This window comes from Ammospiza nelsoni, chromosome 4, assembly GCF_027579445.1.
Source record: "Ammospiza nelsoni isolate bAmmNel1 chromosome 4, bAmmNel1.pri, whole genome shotgun sequence".
NCBI classification, from domain to species: domain Eukaryota; kingdom Metazoa; phylum Chordata; class Aves; order Passeriformes; family Passerellidae; genus Ammospiza; species Ammospiza nelsoni.
In genome coordinates, this window is record NC_080636.1 from 66,291,183 (window position 1) to 66,306,344 (window position 15,162).

Genomic DNA, 15,162 nt, shown 5'->3' on the forward strand with positions numbered 1-15,162 from the left:
TTCTACTGCCTTTGTATTTTCACTCTGCGGACAGGCAACTTCTAATCCAACGCAAAGCCTGCAGGTACATTTTTAACCCAACATTGTTTTTCTCAAACAAACGGAGGCAAACAGAGTGAGCTGATACCAGCCCATGCTTTGCAATAGGCGGCCGTGGCAGTCCCAGCATGTGGCAGGAGCTGTAAAGCTGGATTTACTGTCTCCTTGGACTGCTGCCATAAACATAACCTCAGCTCTGCCATGACTTCCTGGGCTTCCCCACCTCCTCGCCTTCAGATTTTAAACAGGAGACATTCATGGCTTGAACGTGGCTGACACAGGACAGAAAGATTTCACACCTTTTTGCTGGATACTCGTCTGATAACCTTGACCTCACTTGGCCAACCCCATTTAGGAGTTAAAATCTGCTGTCTTGATGGGATTTGTGCCATGAGCTTGCCACAGCTATCCGTGCCCTGAAACACCCCTGCCAGATTCCTGAATCGTGGGCCTGACCTATCTGAGTATTTTTCACCTTCTCATTGATTAGCTATCATGAGGAGGGAAGAGCACAATTGATGAACCTCTCTGTTTCAGCATATGCAGTCCCCATAGAAAACCTATTATTTTCAGGCTTATTATTTTATTTTCTGCTTTTATTGTCTCTCTGAAGCAATGCTACTTCCTAATTAAGTGCATCAAAATCACAATACAGCAATCCAAAGTATTTTTCTATTTTATTTCCTCATAAAGGATTATGGTTGCAAGAATGACTGCCACTAAGCAGTTATAGCACTATTAGTAATACACACTTATAGTATAATAATACTCATACCCTGTTGTTCAAGACCCTGGAAACTCACAGAAATTCATCAGTTGGTGTTCCAGAGCACTCCCAGAAAATGCTATTCACATTCTTCATGCTTTTCCTCAATTTGTGGCATCACATTTAATTTTTGATTGACAAACCCAGTACTGACATACTTTACTACAATTTGTGTTCCATATGCAATTTGGTTATTTGAAAAGCAACTCTCTCCATAATCACAGAATGGTATAATTTTCATCAGTATATCCATCTGAACATGTATTTGGACATACTTTAGTTCAGGCTTGTACAATCTATGCAACAGTTTATAGACCACAATATTTTTAATTGAGAAAAAAAAAAGTCCTTAATGCTTCTAATGACTTGGCACATACCCTGCTTAATGCGACAGCCAAAGACAGATAGGATGGAGCCATCCTATTTTCACATTACTGTTTGTGTTGCAAATGCATTCTGGTGAATGAGAAAGGGTTTCGTTGCATACGAGTTTTGCAGGCACTCACCAAAACCTTCAATTATATTTTGTGTCCCGTCTACAAAACACCATTTAGAAAAATTAGGGGAAACATGTCACAGCCTGGAGGTGGGGGGCAAGGCTGAGAGGGGTCATTGCTCATTGCTCATTCCAATGTGGGTGTGGGGGGGCAGAGCCTGCCATTCCCTTCTTTATCTGAAGGCTGCAGCCTGGAGGGCACGGAGACACCAGCCCAGCTCAGAGCATCCCTGGCAGCAGAGCACTGAACAAGCTTCCCCAGTACCTTGCAATTTCTGGCCGTACTCTGTCCTGTCGGACTGACTCCTCCTCAAGTTGCCGTGGTCCCCGGCGGTGGTGCTGCTCTCCACCACGGGCTCCGTCCTCCTCCTCTGCCCCAGGTACAGCTTGTTCCTTAGCAGGGTCAAATTCCTCAGCCTTCCCCCGGTGCCTTCCTTCCCCGGACAGTCCATGCTCGCCCCGGACAGCCCTGCGTGCTGCTGCTGCTGGAGGGGGACAATAGCTCGATATCCGGGGAGGTGTCCCCCTTGCCCAGGTGAAGGCTGGCTGCTTTGGGCGTGGGTTTGCAGCAGGGCTCGCAGGCTCCGCAGGGCCCTGGGCTCAGCCCTGCCACCTGTGCCGGAGCAGCTCCACCCCCGGGAAGCTGCCGCCCCGGGCAGCGTTTGCATTCACCTGCCCCGTGTGCAACGCGCCTGGCGGGGCCGCTTTCGGAGCCAGCCCCAAACCGCAGCCATTCCCGGCCCTCTCCCTGCTGCAGGGCCCGCTCCTCACCGCGCCGCAGGGCCCGGGGTGCCGGCACCGAGGAGAGGGAATTGCCTCCTCCCGGCTCCGGCAGGGAGATGCCCGAGCGTGGCACGGCAGAGCCCTTCCCGCTCTGCACTGCCGGGCAGGTGGAAGCGGAGAGCAAGGCAGTGGGAAGGGGAGGCCAGCCACCCACTCGGCCCTCACTCCGGCAGCCTGGTCAGGACCTCGGCTCCTTGCATATCAAGTTGCATCTGCCAGTCTCCTGACCCCACTAAGCTTTTGGGCTGGAAACTCCGGATCTACAGGTTTGAAAGGCGACCAGTCCCCCAGGACAATGAAGGAAAGGGCTGAGAAGGACATGAAAGCCCCTCCGGGAGGGAGGAAGCAGCGTGGAGCTGATGCTTGTCTCAAACAAGCTCTGTCCCGCTCTACACTATGCACAGAGGGGCCAAAGCCTGAAAGCCTGCCAAGGGCCTGCGAAAGTGAAGGACACCACAGCTGTGATAGCCAGGGGAGTGGACACCAAAACACCTGCTCATAATACCTCTGGATTAGCCCCTGGAAGAGATCTTATTATCCTGTCTGTTAGCAATGGCCTCTGGCACACATGCACTGTCTAGTGATCCTCTATAGCGCCAGTCTAATCAAGCTCATGTCAAAACAGCAGGAGTTGCTGGCATATAAGCTTGGACTGGACTTATCCCGGGAAGAGCCCCAACAGCCATCAGTAGCAATCACTGCTGCTGCTGTGATACCCAACCCTGCAGCCCTGGCTGCTGTAGGAAATGCCTGGTGGGAGCCCCGTGGTGCAGCCTCACGCACAATTATTGCCACAGCATCTGCCAGGGGACACAACGAATGTCCTCTGACAGAGGCTGGCAGAGTGTTTGGCTTTAGCGCTGCCACACTGTGTCCCTGAAGGACTGTCTAGTAAAAAACAAGCTGGGATGAGACGTAGTAGTGTAACCTCATTTCCAAGTTTTGTTTTTCTTTACAAAACGGGTCCTGTAATGCAATCTCCTCATCAAAGCCCTTCATTTCTACCCAGTAGTGAAAATAAGAGGTTATGAAACTGTTAAGCAATAAACTACGTCAAATTGCAGCACCAGGCCAGTGCTGCACAAAGTGTCCAGCCCAAACACAGCCTGGCAGAGGAATAAAGTGGTGAGGGGAATACTGGGAAGACTTTGTGCTCACACAGAGAAGTCACATATTACATAGGCAATTCATATGTTACATCCTGCCTCCTCTTTGCTATTTCCCAAGAAACTCTTTATTCTGCAAGTCAGACCACAAAAGTTCCTTGAAAGGCAAAGCAGTGGTGACAGCAGGGAGAGGCGTAGGCAGGGACAGACTGGTGACACACTTGTGACAAGCATCAAAGCTCTAGCAAGAAGTAGTACACAGACTAAAGCGGGAGTTTGGGAAATCAATCAGACAATTTCCTTACACTGGGGACTTTGGGAGGAGTTTTTACTTGAAGCAATAGCTTGGTATTCATTGAGGGTGGTAAAACCGGTTTAAACAGTCACCACCCTGACTGCCCCCCTTCCCCAGATGAATTTGTTCCCATTATTGCTGCAGGGTGTAAACACACGCATTTGAGATGAGATGGAGGAACTGATCTGGCAGAAAACTCCTTCCCTCGCCCCTTTTCCCTGGGCTATTTTCCACCTGGATCTGTGCTTCTGATTAGTTCCTCATCCAGCTAAGGAAGCAGTTGTGGCAGCATGAGGCAGGGGATGACGCAGGGCACATATGAGCAGCTGTGGGTAGGGCTGATGGTTGCTTAGGCCAGAATTACCCAGAGAAGGTATTTCTCCCCACCAGGATTTCAGTGCCATACTTCTCAGGTAACAGAGGTCCCACCGTTTTAGATTAGATTTCCTTATATTTATTTAAATTCAAATGGTTTGGGGGAGAACTGGGGAATGTATCTTGGCCGGGTGAAGGTGGAAGAACAAATTTAATAGAATTCTTGGCATTGTAAGTTCTGGCACATGTGCAGAGTTACAGCCAAGACAGGATGTAGTAAAGTTTGCTCAGGTGTTTATTACGACAGCAATCTCCCCACATGTAAAAGTTGTCTTCCTCTTCAATTCAGTCACAAGGGGTAAAAAAGCCACAAAACTGTTATGGGGAAAGCCAGCGGTAGTTGCTGCTGCTGTTGTACTTGGAATGGTTTACATGGCTTTAGCCAGCAGCATTGTTTTGGAGAAAGCCAGGAGCCAAAGCAGGCCTACACCACAGTTTAGAATGTAGATGAGAACTTATTTCAACCTTAAAATATCTCCTCTGTGCCACCCAACAGGAGAAAGGCTGAAAATACTGTATCTTCTGTGATACTCCAAATGAATGGGACATGCTCAGGACTGGTGGCTTCTCCATCCCCTTTGGAAGGAGGGAGATTTGAGAGACAACCGGGTGTATCCATCATCCCATTAAATCCCATCACAGATTTACAGCAGTGGGCTATGCCTGTGCAATCAGCAGAGGGATTACATAAAAACAATCAGATGTGCTTTTGAGCAAGACTCCCTACAAACTCTTATTACTGTTTGCTGATCTTTACTGACTATAACAAAATGCCACAGAAAGCACAGGTCAGAACTGTGTGTGAAGCATTAACTGCCACTCACAACAGTATGAGCAACCCTCTCTCAATTTCAAATTATTCCTGCTCTCTTCTGGCCCCATTAGCAACTGATGGGAAAACAGTACCAAAGTCACTAATCCATAAGACAAGATGAATCTATGGTATCTACGTGGACAAGATGCTCTTTTTCAATGAATGTGGAAATCTCTTTTACTACTTTGTTATGCTCAATTCCACAGGGCAAACTGGAATCCAGCTGACGCAAACACTCACAGGAGTTATTTGCACGGAAGCCACCCTGCTTAAGAAACAGAACAGATGCTGGTGTCAACACAGAAAATATTGGCATTGTGTTCCCCAGCAACTGTATTGGCCACATACAAGAGCTGATTGTTGTATGGTCAATGCCAATCTTTATCTCAGTCCTGAGCTATAAATGAACCAGAAGCACCATAAAGACTGATAGCCATTAAGTAAGCAAACAGTTATTTGTTTTCTTGTCATACCTCACAGCTGTTACAGATTTATTTATAACTCAGGATCCCAGAACTTATACAAAAAATACTGGTGTGGGTTGACTGCCATGCCTGTTCCCTTTGAGTGGATGCATAGATCACTGCTGGAGTCCTATGGCAATGGCATGGGATTGGCATTTACAAGTTTGCTCACTGCAATGGCCAGCACACACACCAAGGAAAAGAAAGTCACAGTCAGAGAGACTGAGAGTGACTTTGCCACTTTCACCTATATAAAAAGATCACATTTGACAGGCAGTGGAGAAGCAGAAAGGTACCATGGTGCTGCTGCAGAAAGCTGTCCTACCTTCCCCACTGGTGGAGCATGACAGCAGAGAGTGCAGATGTCTCTGTAGCTCCCCATCTCCATACAGAGAAGCCTCAGTGCAAATAAAAGCAAGCCCGTACCTTGTCACTCAGCCTGCATGCACGTGTCATAGCAAAGATGTCTTCTGAGGGACGAAACATAAGATAAGAACAATCCTGTGTAAGGCCCATGGAGGACTTTGAGCACAGGAAAGTGGCTGGTACGTACACTCTACCTGTTTGCAACAGTGCTGGTAAGATAAGAACAGCATGACAGGTGAGGAAAAAAGCAATAAAAAGATAAGGTTTAGGGACAGGTAAAACTGGAGTCTACATGCTGATTTTTCACAATGAATGAATCAAAATTACTTTGAAATATACATAGGAAAAAACTTCAAACACCTTTCAATAGTACAAAAAGAGAAAAAAGCCTGTCTTGCAGGTGAAAAGTTATTTAGTGTGGCAGTCTCACCTTCACTCCTACTGTTGATCTTGCCAGACTAGTGATTCCTGTAGAGAAACAGGTCTTTAGAAGTAAGTGCACAGTGATAATTTCTTTTAGCCCTGTCTACAGTGTTTCTTGTCTAAATATTTGTAGGAAAAAATCATAAAGTACATGCCTGCTGGGGCTCAGGCTAGGCTGTGGATATTTCTAAGAAGGGATGGCTCAACCTTTCAAGATATGCAATCTATCTCCTCTGACTGCTGTGATGCTTTCTTACTCCAAACAAAGCCTCTGCTCCAGTTTACGCACACAAAAGGCTGACGTGTTTTCTGCTTACAGAGGGGGACCCATCTCTCAAATTGAAACACCTGCCAGAGAGGAGAAGGAATGCTGAGAAAAGGGTCAGCAGGGCTTGGATTGTCCTTGCAGCGTTGTGGACCTGTCACTATCCAGCCAGGGCTTTGTGTAGGTCTGATAGGCTTGGAGCTGGGCCAGCTCCCAAAGGGGGACATCTAAGGGCAGTGCTGCTTTGAAAGGGCTGGGAGGTGAGAAGGAGAGAGAGCTTGCCAGGAAACCGAGCAGCCCTTTGAATTCTTCAGTGTTAGAGCCGTGTAATTTTCTAAGGAAAATAACCTGACTCTGTTGATCAAGTAGATGGCACTGTGATATCAAAGCTAATGAGGAAAGACAAGCAAGAGAGCGAGGCTTAGGTAAAAGAACAGGAAGATGATTCTTCATTACTGGTGTGTTTCAATGTAAAATAAGAGGGCATAGAAATTACCAAGATGAAATATTTTCTGTGGAATTCTTTGAGAACCTTATGTCTGGCAATTCACAAATCAAGAAAGGAATGGAACCTAAAAATGGACCATCATGAGCAAATGGAAAGATTTTCCTTCTAGGTCTCTATTTTGAATCATTATAGATTTACAGCTTCACACTAAAATTTTATATTTCCAGACAGTATTTTTATAGCTGAACTGGAGCCTCTTTTTTTTTTTTTTTCTCTATGTTCCTGTTTGTGCTCATTTGTGAAAGAATGAATGAAAGAATGAACCCGAGAGAATACTATTTGGTGATTTTTGTTTTGTGATGGAGAAGTTGCCTTGGAGTAACAAAGATAAGAGTCTTAAAAAAAAATTAAGCTTCAGTTCATACTCACAAACAAGTTTAATGGGAGTTAGGGTAGGCTGAAAATCCTTGGTTCACAGAGCTTAAAATTAACTCAGTACAGATGCCTAGGAGGGAAGAAATGGACATATCTGACAAAACCAGAGTCAGTCGTGGTGTCCTGGCCTCTTGATAGGCAAATCACTTTCTAGGCAGAGGTCCAGAGAAGTGTGGCAAGCAAACCTAACACACTTCTCAGGGGAGCCTAACAAAAAGCATGGTTAAAAAGAAACAAACAGCTTAGACAAAACAGCTCAGACAAACAATTTATTCGGGGAAAAAAAGAGTGTAAACTTAAAATCTTCCTAACAGTAATGAGTATTATGACTAAATCCAAATTTTGCATAAATACAGAAGATCAGTCTCTTTAAACCAGTTGGGTTACAAAAGTGACTTCATTGCTGCAAAACAAGGGTTCACAGTCTGACTCAAAGTATTTAGTGTCTTTGGGATAGGAGCCTCTGTTCTTATTCACATTGAGATGAAAAGTAGTGTAACCTGATAAACCTAATTCTAGTTACTGAAATACACATTGATTCCTTTCAGTTAGATGACACAGTCTTTCACTGCCATCAGGCATCCATCAGTGAGCAATATACAAATCCATATGTGACTTGGCTGCTTGTAGACATCCTCTCTAGACATCCTCTGCCAAATCCAGCTGTGCCAAAGAAAGGGGTCACCCACTCCAATGATTTGTCATCCTTCTCCTGCTGAGGACTCAGTGCAAAGATCTGCAGGCCCTGAACTTGCTTTGGCTGAAAAGCAGCCTGAATAACTTAGCCCAAAGTCCCTAAACTGCCTCAGCTAGCCTTGCCTGGCTTGATCTGCCCTAGGGAGCACTGGTTCCAGCTGACCCATTGGCAGGTGGAGGAGGTGGTGCTGGCTGAATGAGAGAGCACTGGCCAGCAGGCCCAGGGAGTGACCTGTTCCACCGAGGTGGCTGGGCAGGCAGGGAGGAATCCTGGCTGTAACTTCTGCATACAGGTAGCAGCAAAACAGAAGGCTGGCAGGAATTGATTCCTTTAGATTAACGGTCTTATAAGCCATGGAGATAGAACTTATATTACAGCAAAATTTAATGATAATGATGTGATCACCAGCCAAGAGCAAATGCACTGAAATAGCACGTAGTCGTACTAATGAAATTCTTCAAAGCTTTATTAGGTGAAAAGATGAAAATTATTTTCCTTCAGGAGGATGGGTTTCCTTAAATTAAAATATAGATAATATTTTCTGCATTTAATTTGCACAGCATTTTAATGGGCAAAACATTAATTTTAAAATATTTATGTGTGTATATACAAATTTATCTAAAATCCATGTAAATGTACACTGCAGACTACAAACTTTTAAAATAAGGACGTCCTTCAGGCTTAGATGGTTATATTGCTGCTGAGTTTTTGCTATCCTCCAGTGGCATTTTGCTGGAATGAGATTCACCCCTGTGCAGAGGGCAAGCATAAAACCTAAGCACCATGTAAGTTCTACTTAAGTCTTAAGGACCTGGCTCTAATTCCATTGAAATAAATAGAAATATTTTGATTGTTTTTCAGCAGGAGCTGTTACAAGGTCGATGAACGGGATCAGTCTTATAAATGCTTTTTGCTGGCCCAATTGGAATGATATGCAAGGAGCTAGATGTAAAACACTTGGGAATGAATGTGAAAAAATCCCTAGGCAGTAAAAGACTTGGTAATTCTGGAGAATTTGCTTAAGGTAAACACTGGAACCAAAACATTGATTTGAAGGATGGTAGGTAAACTTATTCTAACGAGGGAGCTGGTTTTACCCAAATATGACTTGAGGAGTATTGGTGTATTTCAGCTGTATTCTGTGAAATATAATGCACAATACTGAAAAATACAATCAAACCTATTTAAAGGATTAATATTTCTGCAGTACTAGGATAATTATGGATACCTTAGAGTACTAAAGCATCACTCTCCTCTGGTAGCATTAGCAGGGTGTCAGGGTGGTTTTCTGCTGTATCATCTACCCTTGCTAGGTAACATGATGGCATTTATTTATGCATCTAAACAGTGCCTGCACAGAAACTCGTTTATATTTAATAAATTCTAAGTGCTTCACAGCTGATTTCCCATTACAGATGAGAGAGTTTTAGGTAAGACCATGTTCATAACACAAGGCAAAGGAGAACTCTGTGCTCAGACTTGGTGCATCTTACCAGGACTCCTCGACACTGCAGTGTGTTTCACTTTTCAGTTTGTAGAGTAGAATAAATATGAATTGGACTCCTACTAGAATAACCTTACACCCATCTGTCAGCCTTGTAAAAGTGTAAAAAAATCCTGTGTGTGTTCTCTGTAAGTGATTTGTAAAGGCTCTGACTTTATATAAATGAAGTTCAGATTCCTCAGAACCAAGCAGAGGAGGAATTCTAGGCCTGTAGCATGTGTTTCCTTTTAACCATGCCCATTTCAGCAGCAGGCCAACTCAAAGAAAGCACATAATGGATTTTATTATAATAGAGAAAAAAGTTATATAGGTTTTTCCTTTTTTTAATTACGCCACATGAAAAACAGATTGTTTGCCCTCTAGACAAACTTAAAAGACTTAGAACTACAGAGAGCTGCTGGTATCTGAGGAGAGCCTAGAAGAAAGACGGAGAGGGACCTCTTACAGGAGTATGATGGGACAAGGGGGAATGGCTTCAGACTGAAAGAGAGTATGTCTAGGATTAGATATAACAAATTCTTTACTGTGAGGGAGACACTGGAACAGGTTGCCCAGAGAGGTTGTGGATGCCCCATCCCTGGAAATGTTCATTGCCAGGTTGGATGGAGCTCTGAGCAACCTGGTCTGGTGAAAGGTGTCCCTGTCCATGGCAGAGAGAACTACAGGAGATTTAAGGACCCTTCCCCACAGATCTATGATTCTGTGAAGAATTTCACTCCTACATGTTCAGTTCAGGGGATTACCCCTGAAAACTTTGCATTTGGTGAACTCAGATGCCAACTCCTCTGATGAAATATGAAGTACTATTTTGTAGCTTCTGCAAAAGTGGGGAATGGCCCTGCAAAATTGCCTCTCTGCTCTTCTGGAGATGCCTATCGTCACAAATGCAGCAAGCAGTGCAACATATCAGAGGAGACTATAGCTTTTTTCTCCCGCCAGAGCCTTCTTGTAATGGGAAATCTACACACTAGAATACAGCTCCATCAAGGACCCAGAGCACCGACACATTTCAGAGGTGTGCATGGGGAAACAGTAGTGAGGCCATCATGAAAATCGGCTCTAGTGTAAGTTCAGTGGGACCTCCTGTGTGTCAGTTTCTACTCGCTCCCTCGTGTCCCAGTGCTTGGCATCACGGAGAAGAGCCTGGCTCCATGCTCTCGGAATCCCCCTTTGTGGCAGCTCTGGCGGCCTGCGAGCACCCAGCCTGGGCACACCCGGGCTACCACCTGCGCCAGCTTGCCTGCCTCCCGCTGCGGTCACCTACTGCCTCAAGGAGGTGCTGCCTTTCCTCACTATTAATTTCGACCCGATGGAGCCCTCCCTGAGGCTGTGCAGCTCCAGCCTCCCTCTTTCCCCGCGGCGCTGCCCTGGGCCCGGCCGGCGCCGCAGCAGGCGGGGCAGGGCCGGCGCGGCGGCGGCCGCAGGAAGGGGAGGGAAGGCGGCGCGCGGCCGCCGCCATCATGCGAGCGCCGCCGGGGCTGTGGCGGCTGCTGCTGGCGGCGCGGGGGTGGGGGCGCCTGGGCGCCATGTCCCGCTACAGCACGGAACAGCGGGGCCGGCCCAACTCGCCCGACTACCGCCTCTACTTCAGTAAGTAGCAGTCCCCGGACTCCATAAACGCTTTCTTTCCCTGGCCCGCGGGGCGCACGGAGGTGGCGGCGGCGGCTCCCCCCGCCACGGGCTGGCTGAGATATCGCCCCCGAGCCTTCCCACCGCTGCAGGGGGAGAGCAGTGGTTTTGTAGAGAGTGAGGGCAGATCCTGTAGACACCCCGGCTTTTGGAGGGGATGCTGGGCCTGCTCAGCCCCGGGCCGGCCGTGCCATTGCCGAGCCCCGGAGGGCGCCGGGGGTGAAGCGGTGCCGTGATGCCGTGTAGCGGCAGGCGGGCCGCGGGGCCTGTGGTACCCCAGGACAGCCGTGAGAGGCTCTGGGGTGTGGCAGCCCAGCCTGTCCCTGGTGAGCAGGGCAGCCCTCCCTCCCACCAGACACGTCACCGAGGCGGGAGGCTGGCATCCAAATCGTGGGGCTCCAGCCCGAGCGGGGCCGGCAAGCGGCAGTGCGAGGGCACGGGCAGGGCTCCAGGAGGCGTCTCAAGACCCAGCGAGAGCTGAGGATGTGCCTTGCTCAGTATTACGCATTTTCGTAACAGTGTTGTCTTGTTTGTGTGCCAGTCCTATCGCAGTGGGTTTGTACGTTTCTGGTCCATTGACCTACAGTCAACTCTGACGTCTGCTGGTGTGGGAGAAGCGGAGGCAGCGTGTGCCCGCTTGGCAGCGCTGCCAGAGCTCCCTTGTGCTCATTCGTGGGGCTGCCAGTGCAGGAGATCGTCTAGAGAAAGTCACTTTATTTGGTGGGAATAAACAGTTTACCACTGAATTTTGTTTTATAAACAGAATTTAATAAACAGCTTACCACTACATTTTGTTTGGGAGGAACATCTGGGAGATTTCCAGGAATCGCTTATCAGCTGCATTTACTCTTCTTTGCTGAAGTGGTCAAAAGTCCAGAGCCGAGTGAAGTGCCTTGTCTGCTTTTTCCTTTGCTATGAACAGGGGTGCTAGCAGAGGAGAAATTCCTTGGGATTTGAGTTAGTGTTTGCACTCTTTTGATGTGATACGAGGACTTGAAAAACTTAAACATACACTCCAGTGAAATTAGTTTCTTTCTAGAGTGGGGGCAAGGCTGAGGTGCAGATTGGGCCCCCAGTAAGTTAAGATCAATTTCTGCTGGTTTCAAGGTGTTTCATATTGAGGGCTTAGAGCAATTATCCCATCCCTCACTTACTTTTGATCAGAATTTGGCCTATTATGTTGGGGGGTTGTGATCATGAAACTGTTTATTAGAAATACAGCGCAATCACAGAGGCAACATTGCTAGAAACCCAGATGAATTCACTTACCACTGATGGAAATTAGGTTCCTTTGTTGTTTTTTTTTTTTAATTTGTTAATGGTTGTGTATGGCCAGGGAGTAGAAAAGAATGAAAGAATCTTCTTCCTTGTATAGCTTGTATTGCCAGGTAGAAGAGAAGCATAGTGTTGAATTCTAAAGCAATAACTTTGATTCTAATAATTCCTTGTCAAAACACTCAAATTCTTTGCCCTCCATGTTGGTACATGCTTGAACTTGAACTTCAGAAAAAGTTTAACCAATGCACAATCATAGCATATATACATTTCTCTATTGTGTGGTGTTTAGCAACACAAACATCTTATGCCATATCTTTAGGTTTGCAATGCTACTTCGTTTTTGTCTTTCAGAGAATGCAGATGGTAAATATATTTCCCCATTCCATGACATTCCCTTGTTTGCTGGACCTAAAGAGGTATGTTTTTAAGCCTTGAAACATGGTTAATTTCACAATGCTAATAGTTTTGTTGTTGTTCTTTAGATAAAAGTGTAGGTTTTAAAAGCTTTTTTTTTGGTAAACAACAGAGAAATGTATAATGCCAGAAAGGGCCACTCTTAAGACCGATGCCTTATGTAATGCAGGCACAATGACTACACCAAATTTTCTCAGCTAAGTTTAGTAACTTGGAGTGAAACATAATGATTGCTGTTTATACAAGCCTAGGTGTCTCTTTAAGTCTCTAAGTGATTGAGGGCAGGAGAACCCTCACTGTATCTTGTGATAATTCTCTGTGTTTAGGTTTGTGCTTGAATTAATTTTCTGCTGTTACTCTTATTGAATTAGCAGTTTTCTACACCTGCCATTAGAAGTGTACATTTCTGTCGTGGATGTACAGCACACACTTGCATAACTTATGGTGTGTGTCTGTAATTCCCAAAAGGAGCATTAGGATTGGAAGGCAGCAGCAATGCCTATGGGAGAAGCGGCAATCACACCTTTGGAGGCTCGCAGTGCGCGAGGTGCAGCTGAGCACTGTCACGTCTTGTTAGCCACCCTCCCTGGGGTTTCATTACAGCAATAATGAAACGGCTGTTTAGTCTGTCACTGATGGGAGAGCTGCCAGTCTTTGGTTTAGGCTGAGGCTTGCTTATCACAGGGTGCTTGTGACACAAACAGGCTGGGGGAGTTTTAGTCGTTTTCTTGTTTTGTTGCTGAATCTCTATGGGTGATATGAGTGGTGCAAAAGGTCAGTAGTTTGAATATGTTCAGATGGAGACTCCTGAACTAATGAACCAATCTCTTAAATTATTAAATATGAGAGACTGGAAATCTGAATGAAACCTTTTTGATCAGCAGACCCCAGTGCTTGTCAGTGGGAGAGGCAGGCCATTCAGAGTATCAATATTAAGATGCCATGTTCAGTCCGTGCTGTTGCTAGAAAAGCAATGGGCATTTTCATCACCTGTTCCCAGAGGCCTTGCTGTCCCTGCACCTAGAGTTAAAAGTTTGTGGGAGTAGCTTATAGCCTTGATTTTGCCAGTAGATTAAATTAGAGTACAGCAGTGTCTGATCAGTGTGGAGAGACATTCATTTTGGTGTGTTGGTGGGGAAATAGCACTCTACCCAAAATAGGGCCTGAAGGGTGAGCAAGAAGGGAAGTCATGGTTAAGGTCTCTCTTAACTTTGCCTTGTTTGCAGGAGAATGACTTAAGGATGTATGCTGGAATCTTTCCATCCCCTTGTCTAAGATTTATGGACTTTATGATGGATAAATCCAGCCCTTTTTTTTTTTTACTCATTTTGTTTATTTTGGATTGGTTTTTGCCTTCTTCAGCTGTACAGAAGGATGACTGTTTTTAATCAGTTGAGTACAGGCCTAAATTGCTGCTTAAATTTCTTGGTAGCTGGGAGAAAGTACATGTGTCCTTGTACATTTTTTATCTTCCTTTGTTAATGTCTCAAAGGTTAGAATTTCACAATGAAACAGAACTGAGTACTTACTTTTAAAAGTTATAATTTAGGCCTTTGTGCTCACAAAGGGTTGTTTCAATTGCATTGCAAAGTACTGTTGCTTTCTAGTATTCTTTATATACTTCTTTACTTCACTCTTTCCCTATAGGATAAAGAAATTCCAGCAAAGAGGTCAAAGACTACTGGATCTGAGGTACTGCTAAGTTTTTTTTCTTGTTGTTTTTTTTTTGACTATTACCTCTATTTCCTTTCCAACATCACTTTTCTGCAAAGTGAACTTGCTGTCACTGAATATAGTTGACGTATCTTCAAATGCAAGTGTTTTAGGAGAAGACTTAAAGAGATTTAATATTCTCCTCTTTGAATGGGCCAGAAATGTCAGAATTCCTTTATTGATCAAGATGTTCTCAAAGGCAAACACTTACGCCAGTCTTTCAAAGGTTTGTTATGACTTTTGCAGTGCAGATGTATTATCTTTTTTGCTATTATGTTCGGAAATATTTGCAGTAAAACCTCCCTTAATGAAATATTCATTATTCTCTGACTGTGGATAATCTTTGCTTTATATACAGAACTTCAAAAATCTTGTATGTTAGGGCAGAAATTATACTGAGGATCTGCTTTTTAGAACTGAGGTTATGTTGTTTTCTGTACTTAGCTGGGAAGCCCAAAGGGAGAAAAACCACATCTGCTAATGGTTCAGCATTATCCAGCACTGAAGTTAAGACTGATAGAAGCCTAGAAAACATGGAAAATCTGCTCAGGCTTTTATTTTGAAACAAGATTTGTTTATTCAAATGTCTTTTCCAAAATATAACAATATTTGCTGTGCTTTGCCTGGCATAGACTCATCTAAAACTTAGTAAAAGAATGTGATAGAAAAAAAATGAGCCAAACTATGTTTTAAGGCCAATATATGTGGGTGGGCGGGTGTGTGTTCCAATCCTTATCTTCTCCTATCTGTTTGGCCAGTCATATTGCAAAACTGTAGCTACCCATCTGATGTGAAAGAACAGCCCTAACTGTCTGGGTTCTCATAGCTTTGCAGCCAGTGTGTGGTGCACTG

At 45.2% G+C, this 15,162-nt stretch overlaps 2 protein-coding genes across 2 annotated transcripts in view; one reads left to right on the forward strand and one right to left on the reverse strand.

Moving 5' to 3' along the window:
- Positions 1-1,969, reverse strand: part of ARHGEF38 (Rho guanine nucleotide exchange factor 38) — a 35,886-nt gene extending 33,917 nt beyond the window's left edge. Inside the window, exon 1 of the mRNA XM_059471214.1 lies at positions 1,567-1,969. Within this exon, the coding sequence (XP_059327197.1) occupies positions 1,567-1,969 (403 nt within the window). The remainder of the gene's footprint in view (positions 1-1,566) is intronic.
- A 3,683-nt stretch (positions 1,970-5,652) lies between these two features.
- PPA2 (inorganic pyrophosphatase 2) overlaps positions 5,653-15,162 on the forward strand; it is a 40,363-nt gene continuing 30,853 nt past the window's right edge. The window contains exons 1-4 of the mRNA XM_059471215.1: positions 5,653-5,716; positions 10,612-10,866; positions 12,535-12,599; positions 14,245-14,289. Coding sequence (XP_059327198.1) covers positions 5,653-5,716; positions 10,612-10,866; positions 12,535-12,599; positions 14,245-14,289 — 429 coding nt within the window. The remainder of the gene's footprint in view (positions 5,717-10,611; positions 10,867-12,534; positions 12,600-14,244; positions 14,290-15,162) is intronic.